This window comes from Scyliorhinus canicula, chromosome 5, assembly GCF_902713615.1.
Source record: "Scyliorhinus canicula chromosome 5, sScyCan1.1, whole genome shotgun sequence".
Lineage (NCBI taxonomy): Eukaryota > Metazoa > Chordata > Chondrichthyes > Carcharhiniformes > Scyliorhinidae > Scyliorhinus > Scyliorhinus canicula.
In genome coordinates, this window is record NC_052150.1 from 46,753,708 (window position 1) to 46,769,772 (window position 16,065).

General features: G+C 49.2%; 1 protein-coding gene across 1 annotated transcript in view; it reads right to left on the reverse strand.

The window, feature by feature from the left end:
* Positions 1-16,065, reverse strand: part of cap2 (cyclase associated actin cytoskeleton regulatory protein 2) — a 323,980-nt gene that overhangs the window by 43,934 nt on the left and 263,981 nt on the right. The window contains exon 8 of the mRNA XM_038796992.1: positions 10,875-11,040. Coding sequence (XP_038652920.1) covers positions 10,875-11,040 — 166 coding nt within the window. The remainder of the gene's footprint in view (positions 1-10,874; positions 11,041-16,065) is intronic.

Consider the following 16,065-nt stretch of genomic DNA (forward strand, 5'->3'; position numbering starts at 1 on the left):
AGGCAGCAGTGCTAGCCACTGCGCCACCGTGTTGCCTTAGGGCTTGATTATTTTATAAACAAACTTTATTAAAAGAAAATAAAGCAATATTTAAACTTCAACCCTAACAATAGCAGTTTACATGCATTTTCTTAACCTTAACACACTAATTCCCATTAAACAACACTGTATCAGAACATGCAGCTCTCATGCCACTTTCACAGGCAGACAAGAGAATTACTTGCATTTATGAAGCAATTTTTCTTTTGGAAGGGACATTCATTCTGAACCCTTTTTCCAAAGCCTGCCTTGGTGATAACTTTCATGATCTTCTCGGTTGATTTACAAAGCCTTCTCCCTGCATCTGTTCAAACAGCATTCCCTCTCTCGCTAAGCTCCATCCAGCCCCTCAAACAAAGGTTCTCTGGGGTTTCCAGACTGCAACCTATCATCGTTATCTTGGCTGATTGCCCACTCTCGTTTATACAAAAGAGAAGAACCATGCTATTGATGTGCAACTAACCTCCCATTGACGGACAAAGAGGCAATCAGACTCTGTAATGGGCTAATAGTTGGTCAGCTAGGAGTGTCCTGGAGGAAAACTGATCTGGGGGCACTCTGCATATTCCCACTAACGAGTTCAAGTCTGACTGGGAAAATGTAACTCAGCCAGGGCGTATCCCTTTGACTCTGTGCTAGCAGGCTTCTTTTTTTCCTCAGTCGGTTTAACCCCTAAACTGCCTGCTACATTTGGGACTCATTTTTGGACCCAGTTTCCTAATATTTCCCTTGCGTAACAGTACCCAGAAAATCATCATTGTTCAATGGAATGAAATCTCCTCTCTATGCTGTGGTTTGCATCAAAAGGCAACTTGAATTAGTAGCTATCATTCATGTGAAAATTTCAACAGTGTGAGCAGCTTATTCAGCTCCAGGAGCCACCATGACTGAGCCTGAAGTTGTTCTCAACTGATGCATACATGTACATATGTTTATACTCAAACAGACTCGCACAATCTCAAAGTAGGGGCTGTTGGATAATGATATGTTGAATCGATCTTTATATTTCCTTGCTGGTCCAGGGATACTGAGGTCAACTGTAAAAACCTTGGGCGAAATTCTCCGACCCCACGCAGGGGGGAATCGCCCGGGGCCGCCGAAAATCCGGCCCCCGCCGTGGCAGAAATTCTCCGCCACCCGGGAATTGGCGGGGGCAGGAATCGCGCCACATCGAGCGGCGGGCCCCCGCGGCGATTCTCCGGCCCATGATGGGCCGAAGTCCCGCCGCTGAGAGGCCTCTCCCGCCGCCGAGGTTTGAACCACCTCTGGTGGCGGCGGGATCGGCGTGAGAGCGGGCCCCCGAGGTCCTGGGGGGGGGGCGCGGGGCGATCGGACCCCGGGGGGTGCCCCCACGATGGCCAGGCCCGCGATCGGGGCCCACCGATCAGCGGGCGGGCCAGTGCCGTGGGGGTCACTCTTTTTCTTCCGCCGCCGCCATGGCCTACACCATGGCGGAGGCGGAAGAGAATCCCCCAGCGGCATGCGCCGGTGGTGACGTCAGCGGCAGCTGCCACTGATGTCACCACCAGCGCATGCGCGAACCGCTGAAGGCCTTTTGGTCAGCCCCGACGCCGGGCGTCAAAGGCCGTTGGTGCCGGTTTTGGCGCCAGTCGGTGTGGTGCCAACCGCTCCGGCGCGGGCCTAGCCCCCAAAGGTGCGGAGAATTCCGCACCTTTGGGAAGGCCCGACGCCGGAGTGGTTGGCGCCACTCCGCTATGCCGGGACCCCCCCGCCGGGTAGGGGAGAATCCCGCACCTTACTGCTACCAAATCAGAGGTTGAGGCTAGAACCTTCTCATTGAATAATCTTGGTGCGATATCAGCAATTCCAAGCTGGGAAATCTGAAATACAGGGATTTTGAGTCTTTGAAATTCTCTACCCCTGGGGGTTTTGGATGCTCCATTCTTGAACATATTTAAGGCTAAGATAGACAGATGTTTGGACCCTCAGGGAATCAAAGGATATGGGATTTCGGTTGGAAAGGTGAGTTGAGGCAGAAGATCCCAGGTTCGATTCCCGGCTGGCTCACTGTCTGTGTGGAGTCTGCACGTCCTCCCCGTGTGTGCGTGGGTTTCCTCCGGGTGCTCCGGTTTCCTCCCACAGTCCAAAGATGTGCGGGTTAGGTGGATTGGCCATGCTAAATTGCCCGTAGTGTAAGGTAATGGGGGGATTGTTAGGTTACGGGTATTCGGGTTACGTGGGTTTAAGTAGGGTGATCATTGCTCGGCACAACATTGAGGGCCGAAGGGCCTGTTCTGTGCTGTACTGTTCTATGTTCTATCATCCATGATTATACTGAATGATGGGCAGGCTCAATGGGCCATTTGGTCTACTCCTGCACTTATTTCTTATGTTCTTACAGTAGTTTCTGGATTAAGGGTCCTGAAGCTGTTTATCTTGTATTTCAATAAACATAAGAAAATAACTACGACAATTTCTCACAAATGGGATAGTCTTGATTCATATTTTAATATACCGTTCACATACCGTTAATATACTGTTAAGAGTTAACATCCTAAGAATTTCCACCACTAACTCTTGCCTCTAGAGGGCGCACATATCTTATTTTCCTGAGTCTACAAGCTGCTCCCGAAATATAACAGGCAAGGATTTTCATGATTTTTTATGAGTTACACATAAAGTTACAACATGAAAATAACCTGTTTCCCAACGAGTCCCTGTGAATATTTATTCTTCCCCACAAACAGTCCCAATCATTTTAGCCACCCTGCCCTTTCATTCTTTATTTCAAACAATTTAAGTGTGAATTATTGAGACAGTTTTCGCCTCAACCCTTACAATGAGACTGGATTTCAGTCCCACAACTCCCTGTGAAAATAAGCTTCTCTCAGTTTTAAATTTTTTACAGCTGATCTTTAATCTCAAGTTACCACAATGTTGTGTCACTTGTTGATAAATTACACAGAGTGGTAGCTCTAATTTCAAAAATTGCCATTTTAAGTTATGCATCAGGAAGAAATAGCCTTTCCACCTTGTCCCAAATTTTTCTTCATTTAATAACACCCATACAACTATCTAGCTTATCAGTGGGTACACCAGCTTCATCCACTTTTAATTATTTGATCATTTAATTAATAAATTACCAGGTTCAATGATCACGTTGGTTGGGTTCAACACTTGCCACTGAAGGTTGCACTGCTTTTATCATGGTCCGTAAAACATTTAACTTTGGTGCATGACTGCAGGAGCATTGCATTCTTAGGTGTATTTTTTTTGTTTGTTCAAACAGCGCCAGGATCCCAGGTTCGATTCCCGGCTTGGGTCACTGTCTGCGTGGGTTTCCTCCGGGTGCTCCAGTTTCCTCCCCCAAGTCCTGAAAGACGCGGAGAATCGTAAAGGCTGCCGTGGGACAGGCCGTGACCCACGGCAGCCTTCACGCCCACTTCCGGGGCTGATTCTCCCCCCCAGGCGGGGCTAGGAGCGCGGCCCCGTGTGTCACGGTGGCGCGGCCTTGAAGCGTCACGCGTCACGCCGGCTGACGTCATCAGCCGCGCATGCGCAGATTGGACAACGCCAACCCGCGTGTGCGCAGTTGCCGTCTTTTCCCTCAGCTGCCCCGCAAGACATGGTGGCTTGATCTTGCGGGGTGGCGGAGGAAAAAGAGTGTGTCCGTTATGGACGCACGGCCCGCGATCAGTGCCCACCAATCGCGGGCCTATGCCCCCCTTGGCACGGCCGTGGTACTGCCGTGCCAATCAGACCCCCAGATGCCCTAAACGGGCGGGCATCTGGGGCCCGTTTCACGACGGCAGCGAGCAGGTGTGTTTGCTGCCGTGTTGAAACAGGCGTGAAGGCCCGGCCGCTCGGCCCATCGGCCTCGGAGAATCGCCGCTCACCGTAAAAAACGGCGAGCAGCGATTCGTGGCGTGGGTCGGGCGTGGGTGGGGGGAGAATAGCGGGAGAGTCTTTGAAATTCTCTACCCCTGGGGGTTTTGGATGCTCCATTCTTGAACATATTTAAGGCTAAGATAGACAGATGTTTGGACCCTGTCAGGAGGTCCTCCCGCTATTCTCCCACCCGGCGTGGGGGGCGGAGAATCACGCCCGTGCTGTTAGGTAATTTGGACATTCTGAATTCTCCCTCAGTGTACCCGAACAGGCGCCGGAATGTGGCGACTAGGGGCTTTTAACAGTAACTTCATTACAGTGTTAATGTAAGCCTACTTGTGACAATAAAGATTATTAGAAAAGATTATTATAAGGAGACCCTATAGTTACTCATTAGCTGTCTAATGGATATAAAATTCAATCAGGGCTCCCAGAAATGTACCTGGCTTTCTGGACAATGGAGGGGGCCATCACTGGAAGAATTTACAAGTTTTAAGCAAGTACAGAAGCAAGGGATGGGGAGAAAAGATCAAAAGGGAAGATCTGGAATAGGATGGAAGGTAGATGCGCAGGGTAGATTAAATAACAAAAGGTCTGATGGTGCAAGGCATAAAGGGGATGTTAATCCTAAAATAGACAGAAGATAAGTCTATAGGAGGCTTAAATGGGAATCACAACCAGCATTTATTATCTGAAAGAAAAAATGGTTATGATTATTATGTAAGTTTCTTATTTTGTTTTCCAACAATAACAACAACTTTTATTTATATAGTGTCATTTAGGTAGTAAAATATCCCCATAGGCTTCACAACAGGGTTATTAGGTTTTTTTTAACAAACAATTTTATTGAGGTATTTTAGGCATATAGAAAAAGTGACATTGTAGAGTACAAAAACAAAATGAAGTCAAGACACAAATTACAAATTAAACAAAGTGCAAACCACGGCTCTGTTCACGCACGGACCTGCCTCAATATTCCCCTACTCCACTTAAACCCCCCCCCCCCCCGATGCTTACTCTTCTGCGAAGAAGTCAATAAATAGCTGCCACCTTCGGACGAACCCTAGTAGCGAACCTCTCAAGGCGAATGTGACTTTTTCTAGGCCAAGAAAGCTCGCCATGTCCGATAGCCATACCTCAGCCCTCGGGGGCTTTGAGTCCCTCCATGCTAGCAGTATTAGTCGCCGGGCTACCAGGGAAGCAAAGGCCAGAACGTCGGCCTCTCTCTCTTCCTGGACTCCCGGGTCCTCCGAAACTCCAAAGATTGCTCATTACCACCCCAGTTTTCAATACCCGGGACATGACATCTGCGAACCGGGACATGACATCTGCGAAACAGCAGAGTTATTAGTTAACACGTAACACAAGTAGGTCTGGCAGGATCTATGGCGAGGGAAAAATAATTAATATTTCAGGGCTGTAACCCTTCTTCAGGGGTTATTAGAATGGGTGACCAAAAGCTTGGTCGAAAAGATCGATTTCAAGGAGTATCATAAAGGAGAGAGAAGTAGAGAGACGAAGTTTAGGGAAGGGATTCCAGAGCTTAGGGTCCACAAAGCTGGGGCATGGCCACTAATGGTGGGCCGAAATAAACCAGGAAAGCTCAAGAAGCCAGAATTGGAGAAACGTAGAGTGTTTCATTCAAAAGTAGAATAATATATACATTTATCTGTGTGGTACTATCTTTGGGTGATCAATATATTGTTCATACTTAGAAATAATACATGGAATATAGAAGCAGGAGTAGGCCATTTGGCTCTTCGAACTGGCTTCACCATTCATTATCACCATGGCTGATCATCAAATTCAATACCTGATCCCACCTTCTCCCCATATCCTTTGATCCCTTTAGCCCAAGAACTATACCTAATTCCGTCTTAAATCACACAAAGTTTTGGCCTCAACTACTTTCTGTGGTAACAAATTCCATAGATTCACCACTCTGTGGATGAAGAAATTTCTCCTCACTTCAGTCCCAAAAGATTTACCCCTTATCCTCAAACTATAACCCCTAGTACTGGACTCCCCTCCATCGGGAACATTCTTCCTGAATCTACCTGTCTAAACCTGTTAGAATCATATAACTTTCAATGAGATCCTCACTCTTCTAAACTCCAATGAATATAATCCTAACTGACTTAATCCCTCCTCATAGAACATAGAACATTACAGCGCAGAACAGGCCCTTCGGCCCTCGCTGTTGCGCCGACCTGTGAAACCCCTCTAAAGCCCATCTACACTATTCCCTTATCGTCCATATGCCTATCCAATGACCATTTGAATGTGTTTAGTGTTGGCGAGTCCATTACTGTTGTAGGCAGGGCATTCCACGCCCTTACTACTCTCTGAGTAACAAATCTACCTCTGACATCTGTCCTATATCTATCTCCCCTTAATTTAAAGCTATGTCCCCTCGTGCTAGACATCACCATCCGAGGAAAAAGGCTCTCACTGTCCACCCTATCTAATCCTCTGATCATCTTGTATGCCTCAATTAAGTCACCTCTTAACATTCTTCTCTCTAACGAAAACAGTCTCAAGTCCCTCAGCCTTTCCTCATAAGATCTTCCCTCCATACCAGGCAACATCCTGGTATATGACAGTCATATGACAGTCCTGCCACTCCATATTCGGGTACAGAGAGAGGGAATTCCGAATTTCCAATCACCTAACAGCACGTCTTTCGGGACTTGTGGGAGGAAACCGGAGCACCCGGACAGGCACTGGAGTGTGGCGACTAGGGGATTTTCACAGTAACTTCATTGCAGTGTTAATGTAAGCGTACTTGTGACAATAATAAAGATTATTATGCTGTACTACCTTACTACAAAAAGGTTGAGTTGTTGCGAAGGTTTAATTCTGCCACAGTGCGCCAGAATCCTTACAGCATATTAAAACTTTAGTATTGAGAGGTAGTATAAATATAGTAATACTTGCATATGAATAGGCAAGTCAGTTCAACCCTGGTTGAGTCTGCATCTCAACTCTATTTCTCTGTACAGAAAAAAAAGTAACTTATGCCTCAATTTGTATGCTTAGCTCAGAACCTAATCTCATCTAATCTAACCTAATCTAATAAAACGATTATCTGAGTGGGGGTTTGACAGCTGGAGAGAACTGTTGACTTTTCTTGATTGACATCTTTACATGGTTATAAGTTATTTTTTCTGCAAACTCTTTTTGTCAATATTTCAATGTTTACTTGCACAAGATTAAAAGGTGTGATGTGTTCAAATCTGTTACTGATCCTTTAATGGTCTGATTGACATTTTTGTAGGGTTATAGGAACAGCATTTCGCTTTCAAAAGAAGACTTATCAATGGGTATATTTCTAAACATGCCATTGTTAGAGTGCACATTAGAGTGAGGCTAGCTGTCTCGCTCTAATATGCAGATTTGCCACAAAGTGAACCAGCCCACAATGGATGGGATTTACATCACAACGTCTCACAATGTCATGTTGGATCTCGCGATATGTTGCAACCCGGGTAGATCCTGGGAGCGGGGTCTACCGGCTTTTATTGGCCATGCTGTGCCGCGACAAGCTGTTTTTCCGGCGCAGCATGGCCATAGAATCTCGCTTCTGGACTTTCTTTCAGTACTGGGAAACTGAACTCAGAGATTGGGCCGCCATTTTGAAAGGGTGCCCATCTCTAATTGAGCTTGTGGGTTCACAGCCCCACCCATGGGAAATGTCAACCCCCACTTAAATGGGCACTACCCTCCCAAGTGAGGACACCCTGCTATGGGGTCCTTGGAGCCCTCTACTCTTTAGACCCTCCCATAGAATTTCATAGAATTTACAGTGCAGGAGGCCATTCGGCCCATCGAGTCTGCACCGGCTCTTGGAAAAAGCACCCTTCCCAACCGCACACCTCCACCCTATCCCCACAACCCAGTAACCCCACCCAACACTAAGGGCAATTTTGGACACTAAGGGCAATTTAACATGGCCAATCCACCTAACCTGCACATCTTTGGATTGTGGGAGGAAACCAGAGCAACCGGAGGAAACCCACGCACACACGGGAAGAACGTGCAGATTCCGCACAGTTACCCAAGCCGGGAATCAAACCTGGGACCCTGGAGCTGTGAAGCAATTCTGCTAATCACTATGCTACCGTGCCCACTTTACTTGCTCCCCACCTCCAGGAGCCCCACGCGTCACCCCCCCCCCAACCTCCCAGAGGCCCCTACTTACCTGCCCTGCACCTCCCACCCTTCAAACTACCCTCCACCCTCCTTTCATGGGCATGCCCCCCCCTCAGGCCCTGACCCTTGGCAGTGCCTCCCTGGTACACTTTCACCCTTGCACTGCCACCTTGGCAGTGCTCCTGCCAGTTTGGCAGTGCCAGAGCAGCAGTGCCAAGGTGCCAGCTAGGCAATGCAAAGGTGTATGAGTTCCAGGTGGCCGCGCTGCCCTGGCCACCCAGGGGCCTCCGATGGCCCGGGAAACCCCCCTGGGCGTTATTCTGCCTGGTCCACATTTGTGTGTACCAGTACTGAACAGCGGGTGGCTGCAGCCTCGCTGGGGAGGCTGGTAGATCCCGAGAGGCCAGTAGATCCCGGATAAACTCGCCTCAGTAGGTGAAACCCTACTCAGACGCGCACGTTTGGTTACGCCCTTTTTGGGGGCCAATGCCTCGTGGACCTTGGGTATATCCCATGAGGTGTGTAGGCTGTCATGAAGCCCGCGAGGGCCTCTCCTGGGATCTACTGGTCATGTTATGCTCCAGTGAGAGCGCAATGCAACCGATTGATCGCGCCCATGGTGAATTACTTATTAATTTATGCAGGATTTATTTTGACCCCTCCTGTAGTTTTTTCTGTGACTAGCACATTTCTTTTTCTCATAGTATATGCAATGCTAGAAATTTTGGCTTCAGTTATGTCTTCCTCCCCAACGCATGGACTACACAGGTAATTAATTGGAAGTAATGAACAATCAACCGACAAGAAGCCTAGATGTTTTTCCACAAAGAGAAGGGAGTGATTGCATTAAAAACAAAACACATACTATGCGGTAGAAGGTCTGCTCTGGGTCCAATTGGGGAAATATGGTCAAAATTTGTTTGAAATTGCACTGCTTAGGTATAGGCTTCAAGTTGCATAATCGCAAACTTAATCTTCCATGGACCAGCGCAATCGGGCAGTGTGGCATAATTCATTTAATTAAAAAGTGCTCCTTGATGTAGTAAAAACGTGCGTCTGGATTCTTCAAAACGGCGGTTGTTGATGCCGGCGTAAACACTGGACTGTTTCACGCCAGCGTCAATGGGCCTCTTGCTCCAGCGATTCCGTGACCACAGGGGGCCAGCACAGCACCGGAATGCTCCACGCTGCCGATATGCGGCCCTGCAATACCGGCCGCGGGTCTGTGCATGTGCGCGGCGGCCACTTCCGCACTGGCGCCACATGGCGGACCCACGCAGCAGACTGGCGCAGAAGAAGGCAGGCCCTCCCCAGATCGTGCCCGCCTGCCGATTGGTGGCCTCTGATCGCGAGCCTGGTCGTCATGGAGCCCCCCCCCCCCCCCCCCCCCCCTCCCCCGGCACCCCCACCAGGACAGCCACCGCAGCCGCGACGCTGAGCTCCTGTCGGGTAGAACCGTATATAAACCATGCTGGCGGAAACTTGGCCAGTCGACTGCGAAGAATAGCCGCAGCTATTTCAACAGCCCCTGACAGGCGCTACATCGATCCTGCGCGCGTGACTGGTGCCAATTCTCTGGTCGCCGTAGGTTCGCGTCCCCATTCTCCACCCCTGCACTGAGCACGATTTGGGCGTGGAGGCTTGGAGAATCCCGGCCATTAGCTGTTGCAGTTCCAGTAATACTGCTGAATATAGACATATTCTCAAAACCTGGTTTCCAATAAGGGTGCCGAACATGACTGTGAATAACATGACTTAAAATCATTGAAGTTATCTTTAAAAACTTTTCTGAGCCATTTTATAATTTCATTGGTGTAAACTAGACAGTTTCTTAATAAATTAAATATATTATGATATGAAAAGATCTTCAAAACATGCCTGAAAACCTTTGCATCTAAGAAAATTAGTACATTTTAAAACCTTTTCAAACTAGAGCAATTTGTAGAATCTTGTGATTGCGACTTAAGAGGGTGGTCAGTTTTGTGTGCTGGGTCCCATTTCTGCTGAATTGAATCTTGAATCAGCATAAAAGATTGTGGAAAACACACTTGGGTTTAAAATTGACGAATGTTCTGCAATGGTTTGGCCGATTGTGCTGCAGAACTCAGCAACAGAAACTCAGCATTAAAAGGATTTAAAACAATGGATGGTCAGGTGCTGATAGTATAGGTGTTCTGAAAAAGAGTCACACCGGAGAGTCATACACATGACAAAAAGGGCAGCATGGTAGCACAAGTGGATAGCACTGTGGCTTTACAGCGCCAGGGTCCCAGGTTCGATTCCTCGCTGGGTCACTGTCTGTACGCGTCTGCGTGAGTTTCCTCCGGGTCCTCCGGTTTGCTCCCACAGTCCAAAGACGTGCAGGTTAGGTGGATTGGCCATGATAAATTGCCCTTAGCGACCAAAAAGGTTAGGAGGGGTTATTGGGTTATGGGGATAGACTGGAAGTGAGGGCATAAGTGGGTCGGTGCAGACTTGATGGGCTGAATGTCCTCCTTCAGCACTGTATGTTCTATGTTTATGGACTCGTAACATTAACTCTTGTTTCTTCCTCCACTGATGCTGCTAGACCGGTTTAGGTTTTCAGGCACTTTGTGCCTTTATTTTGGATATCCAGAAATTGCAGCATTTTGCCTTTATTACTGATATCTTATTAGATTGGATGGTTTGTAGATGTACTTATAGCTCTGCAAATTTACATGTAAAACAACAAAGTTACTTAAACATTTGTTTGCAAACATGCAGTAGCCAAGCTAGTAACAAAACATAGCCGACAATGTCGCTCTCCAGTATCATGTGAAGATAACAACAATTAGTCAAACTGATATTCCCACCTTTAGTGATTCCCTCTCCTTGATTAAGCTGAGCGAAGAGCTGGGAACGTGCCATAGATGCCTTATCCTTTGATGTTTCCGACAAGAGGTCCGGAGGGGGCCCAGGGGGTGGCGGAGGAGGAGGCGGGGGACAAGGTCCACAAAGCGGCATAGACACTGCAAGGCCCTGAAAACATAGGAAAGACAAACTTTCAGCTGTTATTGTAACAGTGCTCACCATGGCATTAGGCACTCGGCCATTCGTTATTCAGCGTAATATGACTTCACGGTACCTTCATTTCATTTCAGCAAGCTTCAGGCCTGGTGTTCTGAAAAATAATTCGTACTCCTCCACCCCATTAAACAAAATTCAATTCACACCGCAAATGAATGCAAATCAAGAAATGTTTGGTCATTATTGAATCAGTGACTTGGACATGTAATTGTTTGATGATTTGCCGTTCTTTTCCTTGTCCTAACAGGTTTCTCAATTTTCATGACTAGTTTTTGTGCCTCCTCCTCCTTCAGTCCCCATTTCTTCGTCTTCTGCTAAAATCAGCAGTAACTGTCGGTGGGATTTTTCACTCCCATTGGGTGGGTTCAGCGATGGGAACAGAAAATACTGCAAGTGCAAAGTCGCATTTTAAGTCAGCATGACCCCCCCCCCCCCCCCAACCCCAATCAGTGACAGACCGCAGTTCCCGATGTTCAACGTTGGGGACATGGTTATAATAAATTTACATATCATTATCAGGCCCTTCAGAATTATCCCCCCACATGAACACTTCCATCCATGGAGCTGTGATGATAGAACGGTGTGAAGTCCAACTGGTCTCCAAAGACATGCATCAAGCGAGTGTTGTGTTATGCTGCTTCGGATAACACAGGCTGCTACTTGATGAAATGAAAAATGAAATAAAAATCGCTTATTGTCACGAGTAGGCTTCAATGAAGTTACTGTGAAAAGCCCCACATTCTGGCGCCTATCCGGGGAGGCTGGTACGGGAATCGAACCGTGCCACTGGCCTGCTTGGTCTGCTTTAAAAGCCAGAGATTTAGCCCAGTGAGCTAAACCAGCCCCTTAAGATGCAGTCTTAACTAAAGGATGCTCCAGACTCTGAAATGAGTTCAACGTGTTTATTGAACTATTAACACAGTTCTCAAATGAGTTTGACTCTCTGCTAATCTAACTGTAGTAACTCAGTCTAACTATCAGCTTGCTCTAAGCCACTTGCTGGGGTGTGATGCTGCTGATCAACCCTGTCTAACTCTCTAGATGTCTGTCTGTGGAAAGAGGCAGGGTGTGAATGCCTCATCGCTTTTATAGTATTTATGTCATGCCCCCTTGTGGTGATGCCACCTCTGAGTGTCCTGACTGCCCATTGGTTGTGTCCTATTCTGAGTGTTCATTGGTTGCATGTTTGCATATCATGACATCTCCCCCTTTTTTGTTTTGTTTTTTTTGTAGATGTATATACATGTGAATGTGTCTGTCTAATGTGACTGACTGAGAAATACAGAACAGAACAAACAAAACAAATGCTCATAAATCCAATGTCTGAGGCTTGCGTCTGATCCTCGTCGACCGCCGGAGAGGTGGTAGAAGGGGATGACGGTGTCTTGACAGGTGAGTGGGAGGCACGACTGGTGGCCTTGAGGTTCGAGGTGTCTGGAAGTGGCAATTCGACATGTGGAAATGGAGGGGAAAGTGGTTGTGGGCAAGCAAATTTTCGCAGTGCCCTTCGATTCCTTCGCACAATGGAGCCATCAGCCATATGTATGACATAGGATCTGGGCATGGCTTGTCGAACAACGACAGCCGGAGCAGACCACCCACCATCCGGTATCTTGATCCTGACTGTGTCTGCCGGGGATAGCACGTCCAGATCGGTGGCATGTACATTATAGCCCTGCTTGTGGCTGTTGCGAAGCTGCTGCATCTTCTGCCGCACCGGGAGATGATCAAGGTTGGGCAGGTGTATGGCTGGAAGCGTCGTCCGCAGGTCCCTGTTCATCAGCAGTTGAGCTGGCGACATGCCAGTGGACAAGGGTGTCGCCCGGTACGCAAGTAGTGCAAGGTCGGAAGCAGAGTCTAAGGCCTTGCAGATGAGCTGCTTAACGATGTGCACCCCTTTTTCGACTTTGCCATTGGACTGCGGATAGTGCAGACTGGAGGTGACATGCCTGAAATTGTAGCTCTTGGCAAACGTGGACCATTCTCGACTGTGGAAGCACAGGCCATTGTCGCTCATGACGGTGTTCGGAATGCCATGCTGTGAGAATATCTCTTTACACGCTTTGATGGCGGACCATGAGGTGAGAACTGGCAGCTTCAGCACCTCGGGATAATTTTAAAAGTAATCGATTATTAAGATATAGGGCGAAATTCTCCGATCCCACGCAGGGTCCGAGAGTCGCCCGGGGCCGTCGAAAATCCCGCCCCGCCATGGCAGAAATTCTCCGCCACCCGGGAATTGGCGGGGGCGGGAATCGCGCCACGTCGAGCGGCGAGCCCCCTGCAGCGATTCTCCGGCCCGCGATGGGCCGAAGTCCTGCTGCTGGGAGGCCTCTCCCGGCGCCGAGGTTTGAACCACCTCTGGTGGCGGCGGGATTAGCGGCGCGAGCAGGCCCCCGGGGTCCTGGGGGGGGGGGGGGGGGGGCGCGGGGCGATTGGACCCCGGGGGTGCCCCCACGGTGGCCAGGCCCACGATCAGGGCCCACCGATCGGCGGGCGGGCCAGTGCCGTGTGGGCACTCTTTCTCTTCCGCCGCCGCCACGGCCTACACCATGGCGGAGGCGGAAGAGAATCCCCAAGCGCGCATGCGCCGGTGGTGACATCAGCGCAGCTGCCGCTGACGTCACCACCGGCGCATGCGCGTACCGGCGAAGGCCTTTTGGCCAGCCCCGGCGCCGGGCGGCAAAGGCTGTTGGTGCCGGTTTTGGCGCCAGTCGGCATGGTGCCAACCGCTCCAGTGCAGGCCTAACCTCCAAAGGTGCGGAGAATTCCGCACCTTTGGGGAGGCCCAATGCCGGAGTGGTTGGCGTCACTCCGCTACGCCGGGACCCCCCCCCCCCGGCCGGGTAGGGGAGAATCCCACTCATAGTCGCGACCATTCGTGTGGAATAGGTCAATGCCAACCTTGGACCACAGAGAGGTGTCTAGGAGCATCTCCTTGCTCTGCGTTGGTTGAAACCTCTGACAGGTTTCGCAGTTCAGGACCATGTCCGTGATGTCCTGGTTTATGCCGGGCGAGTAGACAGCTTGCTGGGCCCTGCGTCTGCACATTTCTACGCCCAGGCGTCCCTCATGAATCTGCCGCAGCACCATGCTCTGGAGACGTAGCGGGATGACTAGCCTGTCCAGCTTGAGCAGGATGCCGTTGATCAGTGTCAGGTCATCCTTGACATTGTAGAATTGAGGGCATTGCCCTTTCTGCCAGCCATTGCTGAGGTTGTGGATGACTCGCTGCAACAGGGTGTCTTTGGCCATCTCTTCTCGGATGAGAACGATCTTCTCATCTGTTGCCGGGAGAATGCTTGCACACAATTGTACCTGCAATTCAATGTGCTGGATGATCTCCAGTGGTTCACTGGGTGAGTTGACGGAGCGGGACAATGCATCGGCGATGATGAGCTCCTTGCCAGGTGTGTACACCAAATTGAAATCATACCTCCAGAGTTTGAGCATAATTCTCTGCAAACGAGGCGTCCGGTCCTTTTGGATGATGTGGATCAGAGGCCTATGGTCCGTCTCAACAGTAAATGTTGGCAAGCCGTAGACATAATCATGGAATTTGAGGATGCCGGTGAGAAGACCGAAACACTCCTTCTCAATCTGCGCATATCTGGTCTCAGTGGGCGTCATTGCCCGTGACGCGTATGCTGCTGGTACCCAGGATGACATGTCGTCTCTCTGAAGCAACACCGACCCAATGCCATCCTGACTTGCATCTGTGGATATTTTGGTCTCTCGGTTTGGGTCAAAGAATGCAAGGACTGGTGCAGTGGTGAGCATGGCTTTCAGCTGCAGCCACTCTGTTTGGTGCTCCGCCTTCCACTCAAAGGCGGTTTATTTTTTCACCAGGTTGCGTAGGGCCGTGGTGTGTGTGGCCAAATTCGGGATGGACTTGCCAAGGAAATTGACCATTCTCAGGAAGCGCAGTACTGTCTTCTTGTCCTCGGGGCTCGGGGACTTTCATTGCCTAAATGGCTTTAATTTTGTCTGTGTCCGGGCACACACAGTATTGCGAATTCTGATCGCCCAGGAACTTCAGCTTGGATGTCCCAAAACAGCACTTGGACCTGTTTAATTTGAGGCCATGTTCATGTATGTGTCGGAATACTTTCTTGAGTCGCGACACATGTTCCTCTGGGGTTGTTGACCAGATTATGATATCGTCAACGTAGACACTAACCCCTTCTATTCCCGCCATCATCTGTTCCATGATGCGATGGAAAGTCTCTGATGCCAAGATGATGCCAAATGGCATTTGGTTGTAGCAGAATCTGCCAAAAAGCGTGTTGAAGGTGCAGAGCCTTCTGCTGGATTCTTCAAATTGGATTTGCCAAAATCCTTGGGATGTGTCCAATTTTGTGAAGAAGCGTGACATCGCAGAATTGCCAAGCAAAAATTTATAGCTAAGTTCCGCACGCAAAAGTGCGGCCTCAACCGGGATCTTGGATTCATGTCGCATTACATTCACCCCCCACCATCTGGCCTGGACTTGCAAAATTCTACCAACTGTCCTGTCTTGAGACAATTCACACCTCTTTAACCTGGGATTACCCCCTATCTCTGGATCTGTAATGATTTGATTACCCACAAATGCTCGCATTCCAAGCATTGTCTGGCATCTCTGACTTTGTCTATATAAATGTTTCTGGAACATACCTCTCGAGGAAGGAGCAGTGCTCCGAAAGCTCATGTTTGAAACAAACCTGTTGGGACTTTAACCTGGCGTTGTAAGACTTCTTACTGTGCTCACCCCAGACCAACGCCGGCATCTCCACATCACTGATCTCTTGGCCCATCTCTCCAGGCATCTCCCCCTCTCCGTGGCACTCACCCACCCAACGGCCATGGACATGTCCCCCACAGCAGTGTTCCATCCCCTGGGTGTTCGGATGTTGACTGCTGTGTGTGTGATGTTGCCTCCCGCAGTGCTCAGGCACAGTGTCCAGACGTCAAGGTGTGATTGGAATTCTAAGCAAT